Source organism: Pongo abelii, chromosome 11, assembly GCF_028885655.2.
Source record: "Pongo abelii isolate AG06213 chromosome 11, NHGRI_mPonAbe1-v2.0_pri, whole genome shotgun sequence".
NCBI lineage: Eukaryota > Metazoa > Chordata > Mammalia > Primates > Hominidae > Pongo > Pongo abelii.
The window spans coordinates 81785151-81797614 of record NC_071996.2 but is presented as its reverse complement, the minus strand read 5'-3'; the positions used below and the strand labels follow the sequence as shown (position 1 = coordinate 81797614).

Below are 12464 nucleotides of genomic sequence, written 5' to 3'. Positions count from 1 at the left end.
ATTTGCTCTTCACAAGCAAATTCACAGCAGTGAAATCACACCCTTCTGTGATGTTTGCCATCATTGGAGTGGAGTTGAATTGTCTGTTTATTCAAACTTGGTTTGTCCTCTGGGAAGCAGTTGTCTGTTATTTATATGTTGTGTCCTGGTAAGTGGTGTAATTTTCCAAAAGCAGGTGGACAGTTTTTCACCTTTGTAAACAGAGTGTATTTTTGCAGTGCACTGGAAGGAGGGATTCTCTTTCCTCTTACACATGCTGATCCTGACCCACTTTATAAAGGTGATTGTTAGGCAAAAAGCGTATGCATAGAATAAGATGTTTCCTACTATTGCACACTCTTAAATGTCTTTTCCCTTCATTCTTTTTCTAAAAGAATGTTTCTAGTAAAATGGAAACATTTATTGCTCTTTAGCCAGCCTACTCTGCCCTTTCTCCTCACTCTTAAACAAAAATGAGATTATTGCAGTGGAAACTGAGATGTTTCATCACAGTAGATAGTACTGTAAGTAGTCAATTGGAAATTACTGTGATTGTGAGTCTGCCGATTGTTCAAACTGTTGCTTTTCCCCCACATATGTTATTTAACTTTGAGATACCTTTGGTGTTTATACAATTCTGTATGTCTACATGGCAGGGCTACTGTTTTAACTTTTAATAGCCACCAGTGAATTTTATAAGAATATGGATTGTATAAAATGTTTTATAATAATGGAGAAAATGAGTTTTCTGTAGCTCTCCATAATTGTGTCCTTCCCTTATTTAAAACTATTTTGCATAGGTAAAAACATAATAGCAGTAATCTTGGTCAATATTTTTAAAAAAATTATTTTGATTAAAGGATAATATACTCTTAAATATGTGTTATGTCATAAAAGAAGGTGAATCTGTACTGTTTACATTTAAGTTGATTTTAGGAAAAAGAGCTTTTAAGAGAATTATTCACATGGAAATAAACTTCTGTTATATGTAACTGTTAACTGGAAAATTTCCATGTGGCTCATTAAACTTGAAACATGTTTATCAATGATTTTGGTGCATTTAGGAACTATAAAAGTAGAAAGGAATACATATGGTAAGGCTAACCAGTGTGGATACAAAAGTGACAAGAGCTCTTCATTGGACAAGATAGGTAATATAAGAGAGAGAATGGCCCAAATTAAATGTATCAGATAACAACTCATTAGAATTATGTCCTTTTAGAGCTTAAAGAAACATCATAGATAATTTAATGAAGGTGGCTTCTTCAAAAGATTGGGGAATAGGCTTGGAGTGGTGAATTCCTTTAGATTGTTTTCTACAAAGTTAGTGAATTTGTGGCAGAACTAGGGCACAAACCTGGAATGAATGGCTTCTAGTTTTGTGTGTTTTCAATTGTAAAATAATGGTGTTTTTTCCCTAGTAAAAGGGTTTGGAAATCATTTGGGGTATTCTAGTAAAGCCTTTGGCCCTCTATGCTGTTATGACAAAAGCAGCAATGACATTTAGGGTATTTTCAACAAAGGCCTTAGAACAAAGCAGAAAACTTTATTCTACATCTTGTACGTTACACAACTGTCTCTGGAATATTGCAGAGAAATATTGCAAAGAAACAAATGAAAAGCTAATTTATTTGCCAGAAGCATATCTTATTCATCCTCATATTCCCAACACTAAAACACACGTATTCTAATAAATAAATTTAGCTCCACTAAATAATGATTGTTAAGTGAATCAATAACACATTATTAAAAATTAAGTTTAATATAAGGGACATCTGTCTGTAAGTGTTTGGTTTTATTTCTGGGTCTGTACTGGTATGGTATAAAAATAGTCACATAGACCAATGGAACAGAATAGAGAACCCAGAAATAAGTCATCCTGTGATTTATCATCTTACGATTTTAAATATGAAACAAATCATCCTATGATTCTAAATATGAAAACAAAGAAACAATAACACTGTTACTATGGCCTTATAGTATAGTTTGAAATCAGGTAGTGTGATGCCTCCAGATTTGTTCTTTTTGCTTAGTCTTGGTTTGGCTATACGGGCTCTTTTTTGGTTCCATATGAATTTTAGAATTGTGTTTTCTAATTCTGTGAAGATGATCGTGGTATTTTGGTGGGGATTGTGTTGAATTTGTAGATTGCTTTTGGCAGTATAGGCATTTTCACAATATTGATTCTATTCATCCATGAGCATGGGATGTGTTTCCATTTGTGTCATCTGTGATTTCTTGCAGCAGTGTTTTGTAGTTTGCCTTGTTTAGAGGTCTTTTGCCTCCTTGGTTTGGTATATTCCTAAGTATTTTATTTTTTTGCAGCTATTGTAAAAGGAGTAGCAAACAAAAACATAAAGTGGGGAAAGGACACCCTTTTCAACAAATGGTGCTGGGATAATTGGCTAGCCATATGTAGGAGAATGAAACTGGATCCTCATCTCTCACCTTGTACAAAAATCAACTCAAGATAAATTAAGGACTTAAATCTAAGACCTGGAACTATAAAAATTCTAAAAGATAACATTGGAAAAACTCTTTTAGACATTGGCTCAGGCAAAGATTTCATGACCAAGAACCCAAAAGCAAATGCAATAAAAATAAAGATAAATAGCTGGGACCTAATGAAATTGAAGAGCTTTTGTACGGCAAAACGAGCAGTCAGCAGAGTAAACAGACAACCCACAGAGGGGGAGAAAAATCTTCACAATCTATACATCTGATAAAGGACTAATATCCAGAATCTACAATGAACTCAAATCAGCAAGAAAAAAAGCAAACAATCCCATCAAAAAGTAGGCTAAGGACATGAATAGACAATCTCAAGATATACAAATGGCCAACAAACATATAAAAAAATGCTCAACATCACTAATGATTAGGGAAATGCAAATCAATACCACAATGTGATACCACCTTACTCCTGCAAGAATGGCCATAATCAAAAAATCAAAAAACAGATGTTGGCATGAATGCCGTGATCAGGGAACACTTCCGTATGCTGGTGGGAATGTAAACTAGTACAGCCACTATGGAAAACAGTGTGGAGATACCTCAAAGAACTAAAAGTAGAACTACCATTTGATCCAGCAATCCCACTACTGGGTATCTACCCCGAAGAAAAGAAGTCATTATACGAAAAAGATACTTACACATGCATGTTTATAGCAGCACAATTCACAATTGCAAAATCATAGAGCCAACCCAAGTCCCCATCAATCAATGAGTGGATAAAGAAAGTGTGATATATATGTGTGTGTGTGTGTGTGTATATATATGTATATATACACATATATATACATATAAATATACATATACGTATATATACATATATACGTATATATACATATATACGTATATATACATATATATATATATATACACATATATATATATACATGTGATGGACTACTACTCAGCCATAAAAAGGAATGAATTAATGGCATTTACAGCGACCTGCATGAAATTGGAGACTATTATTCTAAGTGAAGTAACTCAGGAATGGAAAAACCAAACATCGTGTGTTCTCACTGATATGCAGGAGCTAAGCTATGAGGAGCTAAGCTATGAGCTATGAGGACGCAAAGGCATAAGAATGATAAAATAGACTTTGGGGACTTGGGGGAAAGGGTGAGAGGGAAGCAAGGGATAAAAGACTACAAATATGCTGCAGTGTATACTGCTCGGGTGATGGGTGCACCCAAATCTCACAAATCACCACTAAAGAAATTACTCATGTAACTAAACACTAACTGTACCCCAGTAACCTATGGAAAATTAAAAATAAATAAGGGACATTTATTTTTAATAAATTGAGAAATAGTGGGATTTCTCAAAAGAGAGATTTTTGTCAGTATTTAAATAGAATAGTATGTTAAATAAGATGCAATTGAAGAGCAAAAAGACCATCCTTACGTTTTGTATTTTTTTTTTGAGACAGAATCTCACTCTGTTGCCCAGACTTGAGTGCAGTGGCACGATCATAGCTCACTGCAGTCTCGAAATCCTGGGCTCAAGCAGTCCTCTTACCTTGGTTGCCCAAATCGTTGGGATTACAAACATGAGCCACCATGCCCAGCCTGCATTTTCGGGAGAGAGTGCTCTTTTCAGATGTGAATTCATGCTCAATTTAGCAAGTAATTTATTTACTCATAGAATAAATATATATTGCTTGGTTTCATTCTTAGTATATATAGTTATATATCTTGTTAATATATTGCTTGACATTTTTGGAGAAAGGAAAAGTTCTTTTCTGGGATCTGATTGTGTTTAATTTCCCTAGTGTGAAAGCCTTTCTGTGGATCCCAAAAAAAGAGTTGTGGGCCAGATGCGATGGCTCACACCTGTAATCCTAGCACTTTAGGAGGCCAGGGCAGGTGGATCACTTGAGGTCAGGAATGTGAGACCAGCCTGGCCAACGTGGTAAAACCCCGTCTCTACTAAAAATACAAAAAAAAATGAGCCGAGCATGGTGGCACGCACCTGTAGTCCCAGCTACTTGGGAGGCTGAGACAGGAGAATCCTTTGAACCTGGGAGGCAGAGACTACAGTGAGCTAGAAATCAGTAATACAGATTGCTGATATGATTGATTATTGATTTCTAGCTTAATTTTGTGATTATATTACATATTCCTTTGAAATTTGCTGAGGCTTTCTTATGCACTAACATACAGTCAAGTTTTAAAATATTTCATACTTCCTTGAAAAGAACATGTAATTCTCTTATTATTGGTTGTGGGATTCTGTATATGTCTATTAAATGCAGCTTTTTAATCTTTAGCTTCTCTTTCTCGTATACTTTAAGAGACCAAATTGTTTGCCCTATAGAGTTTCCAGTAGTCTGCATATTTCTGCAGGTATCCCTGTGGTATAATTTATATGTGTTTTTATAAGTTGATAGTTGGATTTAGACAGTGATTGGTTTTAGAGTTGATTTCCTTTTTCTAAGGCTCTTCGCAGGTGGTGATGTGTTCCTTGATCATGAGATTTGTAATAGTTGTCTTTTTTGTGATGTTAGCAGCCATTAATGTTCAGTGTCTAGATCTCTTACTTCATTAAAAATTATAAAATGATGATCTAGTTCTATTATTCCTTCTTCATTTACTAGCTGGAATCATTTTATAATGAGAAACTTATTATTTGTCTATCCAGTAATACAGTTTGTATATGAAAAGTGAAATAAATGCTTGTTTCTCTGTATTTGCTGTTCTGTCTCCCTCTCTCCCTCCCTCCCTCCCTCTCTTCCTTCCTTCCTCCCTTCCTTCCTTCCCTTTCTTCTTTCCCTTTCTTCTTTCCCTTCCCTTTTCTTCGGGGGGTTCTCTGTCCCCCAGGCTGGAGTGCAGTGGTGCAATAATAGCTCCCTGCAGCCTAACTCCTGGAAACAAGTGGTCCTTCTGCTTCAGCTTCCCAAGTAGCTGGGACTACAAGTACACACCTTTTTTTTTTTTTTTTTTTTTGGTAGAGATTGGGTTTTCTTACATTGCCCAGACTGGTCTTAAACTCCTGGTTTCAAGCAATCCTCTTGCCTCGGTCTCCCAAAGTGCTGAGATTACAGGCATGAGCCACCGTGCCCAGTCTCATTTTCATTATAATAAGTGTGCTCTCTAGCTTAGTCCAATGGTGATTATTTCTTTTGTATCAGTATGCACTCATTGATTTAAGCATATTTAATGTTTCAATTCATGGCATTTATTATTATTGATGTGTAACTTGTCACATCTTTGGTCAGTGGAAGCCTTTTCACGTCCTTTCGTCACAACCATAGTAGTCTTTGATAGCTTTTTTGATGTCTGGGTAAGATGTTCCAAGCTCACTCATCATGGTGTGATTCCTTTTATTTTATTTTAAAATTACTATTTTTTTTGACTAATGCTATTTTAACAAAACCTGATTCTTTTTTATGAGAAATGGTACTCAGAGATCACAGTCTGGATGCTAGGAACATACATTTCTACAAAATTGGTCATTATTTCTAAACCTTCCATTGGACACAACTAAAAAATACACATACATGTAAGTGTGTGTGAGAGAGAGAGTGAGAGTGTGTGTGTGTTCATTTAAAATGAAATATATTGTGGAGTTTAAACTGATACTTCCAATTTAAAACGAGCACCATAAGGATGCTTTTTCTCTCCCACATCTTCCTTCCTCCCTTGCCAAAAATCCCATTTTCTTAAGGTTGTTGGAGATGGCAGAATTATAATATCCCATCTCACTCATTGGCTTTGTTCCTCATCAAGTGATTGCAGAATGGCAATACTAAAGCTATCACTAACAGCATGATTACTGAAAACATAAAGAATCTAATGATTCACTTCATTGGTTGTAGGTATTGTTTTCTTATGTCAGTTTTGATAAGTTACACTTTTTAATAGGAATATGTCTATTCTTCTAAGTTTATAGGTATTGGCACAAAATTGTCGTGTCCTTAATGTCTTTTAAACCATTGCTATCAACGAAATTGTATTCTCCTTTATGTTGTTACCATTTTTTATTTGTACTTTGTTTTTCTTGCTTCCTCCTATCAGAAGTTTGTTGATTTCATTAGTCTTTTCAAGAAATAAGTTTTGGCTTTTTTGAGCCCCTGTAATATCTTAATTTATATTTACTTCTGATTTTTCACCTCCTTTCTTCTATTTTCTTTGGACTTATTCTGTCTTTTTCCTCTCCTGACTTCTTAGATGGGTCACTTAGCTCATTATTCACTAGGCTTTGTTTCCTCATATAAATATTTAAGACTATTAATTTCCATTTAATGTATTGTTATCAATAGCAATTTGTTGTACACTCAAATTTGATAGAGTTCATAGTTCTATGAATTTTTCATGCAACGTTTTTGGTATCTTCCTGAGGATGAAATTTGCCCTCTTCTGGCAAAGCAGTCTTGGTAATTTCTCCTTGTTTATTGTTGATATTATAACTTCATATGCAGTATGGATGTACCTTGTTTTACATACTGTGTCTGTTTCTAAATTTTTCATTTGTCTCTTTCTGAGTTCTTCCACAAGTCCTCCTTAAGTTGTTTTTTAAATTTTTTTAAAGTCAGTTTTATGAGGTATAATTTATGTGAAGTAAAATTCATACTTCAGCATATAGTTTTATGAGATTCGACAAGCACATATAGTCACATAATTTTTGCCATAATCAAGATACAGAAGAGTTCCAAAAATTTCGCACATGCGCTCTGTGGTAGCCCCTTTCACCTTTCTCTCTGTGGTGCTTGCCTTCTCTTCAACTTCAAACTGGTTACAGGTTTCCCTGTAACCTCAGCTTTCTTAGGAGTTATAATTTTGCAGATTGTCTGGCTTTTGTTATTGTGAGAGTGGGAATGATGCTCTTTCCAGCCAGACACATTATTTTTCTTATCAAGTCATTTTTAATAAATTCACATTTTCATATGTCATTTAGTATTAACACTACCATTTGAATATCTTTCTTCCATAGATGTATTTTCTTTTATGTGCATGTGTATCTTCACTGAAGTTTTATTTAGTTCTGCAGTGGTCTCTTAGGTACTTATTTAATTTGTATTTGAAATCTTTTTAAGTTTAGAGTTTAAAGATTAGGATTTTAATATGTACGTTTCAAGTTTATAAATACTCTGATCTTCTAATTTTTACTAAAAATTAAATATTGGCATACGTTATTGTGGGTTATACTCTACAACCGGAGGACTTGTATTGTTTATATGTAATCAAAGGAACATTAGAAAAACTTTAAGATGGATAACTTTTTGATTGCCAGATTTACTCTTCATAGGGCTTATCATTTTAGTGTCCTTAGCTAATTTTAAGATGATGTGAAAATTTTTTATTACTTCATTGTATTAAGGAATTGATTTTTATTACAAAGAAAAAAGATAAAATATTTTTGAAAATATTTCATCTGAACTGCTGGTACCTGTTGTTTTTAAAAATGTGGTATTAGAAAAAGTTTTTGATGAATTTTTATCAGGTATCTATAACTTATTAAATTGGTTTTAAATATTGTATTAAGTAAATGATAATGTGTCATCATGTTGGAAACAATATTGCATATTTTAACCTAATTTTACCTCCTGGTTACTTTCATGGACTTTAATAGTGGGTTACTAAATGTTTCTTTTGTTTTAACCTTTTTATAGGTTATTTTAGTGTCCGCCAACAAATTGACTCGTTATATAGAACCATGCCAATTAACAGAAGATTTTGGTGGGAGTCTCACCTATGATCACATGGACTGGTTAAATAAGAGGCTGGTTGGTATATTACAATGAGATAAAATGTTATTTCATAGAAATAAGATATATTTTGATAACTTTATCATTTTAGTCTATTAAAATATAGATTATTTTTATTTTTACAAAAATGGAGAAATACGTGCATACCACATTATAGCGTAATAGACAAATACTGTGAAGTCAGACTTACTTGATTAGAATCCTGATTCTAGTTGCTATGTGTATGGCCTTCAACAATGCGTTTAATCTTGCCTTGGCCTGATTCCCACATCTGTAATATGGTGATAATAATAGTACCTACCTTTGTGTGATTTTGGGTAAAATGAAATGAATATACATATAAAGCATTTAGAACAGCACCAGACATGATATAGTGGCACTGTATAAGTTTTAGCTATTACTGTTCTGTCATTAGTAGCATCAGTAAAAGTTGTAAAATTTTTAATTAGAATAACAGTAGCATAATTTTTTTTCTTTTTCTTTTTTTTTTTATTTTTATTTTTTGAGACAGAGTCTTGCTCTGTTGCCCAGGCTGGAGTGCCGTGGTGCAATCTCGGCTCACTGCAACCTCCGCCTCCGGGATTCAAGCAATTCTCCTGCCTCAGCCTCACGAGTAGCTGGGATTACAGGCACACGCCACCACACCCAGCTAATATTTGTATTTTTAGTAGAGACGGGGTTTCACCATGTTGGTCAGGCTGATCTCAAACTCTTGACCTCGTGATCCACCTGCCTTGGCCTTCCAAAGTGCTGGGATTACAGGTGTGAGCCACTGCTCCCAGCCAACAGTAGCATAATTTCTTGAGGTGATCAAGTTGCTATACCATTTTCAGAGGATATTTAAACATTAATTTGAATTATCAACTTGAAGAGCAGTTTGAGAGATTAAGCATTTTCATTTGTGAAAATGTATCATCTTTGGCATTCTAGACTTCTGAAATCTGCAACTCTGTAATTTGATTTTTTTTTATTGAACTACTGAAAGAACAAACATCAGATTAACTCATTTTAGATTAAATGATAATTTTATTGGAGAATAGTGAACTTTTGGTTATCTCTGAATGGATAACTAATTCTATCCACCCAGTTTATTTATTTAGAGACAGGGTCTTGCCCCAGGCTGAAATGCAGTGGCATGATCACCACACACTGCAACCTTTAACTCCTGGGCTCAAGCAGTCCTTCCACCTCAGCCTCTCAAGTAGTTGGGACTGCAAGTGCATGCTACCATGCCTGACGAAGGTTTTATTTTTTGTAGAGATGGAGTCTCCATGTTGCCCAGGCCAGTCATGAACTCTTGGGCTCCAGCAACCCCTCTGCCTTGGCCTCCCAAAATGCTGGGATTACAGGCATGAGCTACTGCACCCAGCCTATTTCCACCATATTTAAAAAGTGGTGTCAGTCAAGTGATTGTCCACTTCATTACTTACGTTTAAACAGACTTGCCCAAATTCCTTTTCAGAAATATTTGAAGAAATCATTAAAATTATAAGTAATTTTAAATGCTACATGCATGTATATAACAACTATTATATGAAACCAACATGTGTTGGTGATAGAATAACAAAGAAGTGTTCTGTAACTGTTATTAGAGACTTAGCATGTTCTAAATTACATGTATGTAGTTAGAGCTGTAATCAATGCAGATGTTTCTCAAACACGTATCTGAATGGAGAATGAAGATAATTTATTGATGTATTTAAATTTTAAAAGTTATTTATCCATGATGCTATTCATTGCTTTAGGAAACAGTTTTATCTTCTCTTGTGTACATTGTTGTGCTCTGGTGGTAGAATTGCACTAACTGCCGGGGAAGGAAAACAAATCCTAGCTGGCCAATTCTGTTGCTCTTAACTGACAATCCTTATTACATATTAATTTTTAAGACTGTTCTTAGTATGTTAATAAAACTCATATTGTAGGTTTTTGAGAAGTTTACAAAGGAATCTACATCATTATTAGATGAACTTGCTTTGATTAACAATGGAAGTGATAAAGGAAATCAGCAAGAGAAAGAAAGGTAGGTGGCTAGTGGCATGCAATTATATCCTTGCAAAACTATAATTATTCTGATAAAAGATACCTCTATTGTTAATGCAAGCTAAAAGAACTACAGTAAAAAAAGTCTTCATTCAATCAAAATTGATATACAATATTCATGAGAATTTGAATTTGCTTTACATGTAAAACGTATTGGTTTGAATCAAAGTTTCTTCACAAAAGCCTTTTTTTTTTTTTTTTTTTTGAGACGGAGTCTCGCTCTGTCACCCAGGCTGGAGTGCAGTGGCGCGATCTCGGCATACTGCAAGCTCCGCCTCCTGGGTTCATGCCATTCTCCTGCCTCAGCATCTCCAGTAGCTGGGACTACAGGTGCCTGCCACCTCGCCCGGCTAATTTTTTGTATTTTTAGTAGAGACGGGGTTTCACTGTGTTAGCCAGGATGGTCTCAATCTCCTGACCTTGTGATCTGCCGGTCTCGGCCTCCCAAAGTGCTGGGATTACAGGCGTGAGCCACTGCACCCGGCCCATTTTTAAATTAATAGTAATGTATTTACTTTTTTCTGACACTATGTAAAATGTTTCAAGAACGTGTTTTCAAAAGAAACAATTTTCTACCTTTTTAGAGTTATCTTCTTTCCTGGTTAAGAATATGAAAAAAGTTGCAGTTTGAAATACAATTATTATAACCTTATTTGAATACATTAGCACTTAAATGTCTAGCTTATAGAACTTTTTCTGTTCTTGTAAAATATGTGATATTCATGAATTCCACTTGGGGAATTTAGTGTTTTATGACATGCAATGAAGTAATAGTTGAGTTGTATTATCTGAATGTAACTACCTAGATTTATCATGTTAACAGATGTCCCTTGATCTTTACAACCTTGTCAGCTTTCACTTTTCTGTTGGTAGACCAAGTCCCCCTCCTCAGATAAAAAGCACTTTAGCAAGCAAATTAACTATTCAGGCCACTTGATTATTACTGGTCACTAAAACAGTAATTTTTCATTAGGAAATGTGGAAGAATCCTTGTGTTCCCTGTCATCCGATCTGTCTCCTTTGAATCTGACCTTGAAGATACAGTGGAACCTTAATAAAATGCTTGTTGTTATTCCATGAATCCAAATATAGTCACATATCAAGTTTTCGAGTGTCAGATCATAGTTTTAACACAAAATCTTGATTAAAACAAACTGTGAAAACAAATGGTTTGAATGTAAATCTGATTAAAGTCACCACAAGCAGTTAGGAATGTTTCTATCCTACAGATGCCGTATAAAAATGTAAAATTATAAAATTTTGTATATGTATATAAATATGTGATTGTGTGTCTGTAGATATCACACACATATATGCTGTGGTTTAGGAAATAAAAATATCATGAGTTACTTGATGAAAATTAGCTGGACTTCTTTGCTTTCTGAATAGCCATCAGAGTAAGTTTGATGTTTCTTAGTTATATTCCTTGGGAAAGACATCCCATGTTGGTGCCTATAGAAAATGAGTCCATGATCAAAGAGTTTGATGCTGTTGACTGTATTTCCCTCTTTGAGAATGACTGTGAATATTGCAGATTACAGGTTCTGAAGAAGCAGTGCAGCAAAGAAACCTGTTTAATTGCTTCCGTAAAACATATCTTGTTCAGGCTGGGCACGGTGGCTCATGCCTGTAATCCCAGCACTTTAGGAGGACAAGGTGGGTGGATCACAAGGTCAGGAGATCAAGACCATCCTGGCCAACATGGTGAAACCCCATCTCTACTAAAAATACAAAAATTAGCCAGGCGTCGTGGCACGCGCCTGTAGTCCCAGCTACTCGGGGCTGAGGCAGGAGAATCCCTTGAGCCTGGGAGGCGGAGTTTGTAGTGAGCCGAGATCACGCCGCTGCACTCTAGCCTGGGTGACACAGCGAGACTCCGTCTCAAAAAAAAAAACAAAAAAACAAAAAGAAAAGAAAAACCATATCTTGTTCAGTGTTTTGGGAAACACTTTGGGAAGTCCTGGTTTCCATGACTACATGAAATATCAAAATCTTGTATTTGCCAGTTCCTCCTCAAGGAACTGACATGTTATTGCTTAGTTTCCTTTAAACCCCAGATCCCAGATAATAGAGTCCCTCCTCTTGCAAATTTTTATCAACTGTCTTTTTTTTTTTTTCAACCTTCTTTATCTCAATCCTCAGGAAGCATCTGAGGGCCTAGATCCATTGACAAAAAGTGAAAAATTTAGCACGAGACCAGTCAGTTACAGCAGCAAGGTCCTTGTCC

General features: G+C 35.2%; 1 protein-coding gene across 3 annotated transcripts in view; it reads left to right on the top strand.

Moving 5' to 3' along the window:
• SESTD1 (SEC14 and spectrin domain containing 1) overlaps positions 1 to 12464 on the top strand; it is a 151536-nt gene that overhangs the window by 100905 nt on the left and 38167 nt on the right. For all 3 annotated transcript variants that reach the window (XM_024243509.3, XM_024243510.3, XM_054549560.2), the window contains 2 exons: positions 8102 to 8215; positions 10120 to 10217. In XM_024243509.3, coding sequence (XP_024099277.1) covers positions 8102 to 8215; positions 10120 to 10217 — 212 coding nt within the window. The remainder of the gene's footprint in view (positions 1 to 8101; positions 8216 to 10119; positions 10218 to 12464) is intronic.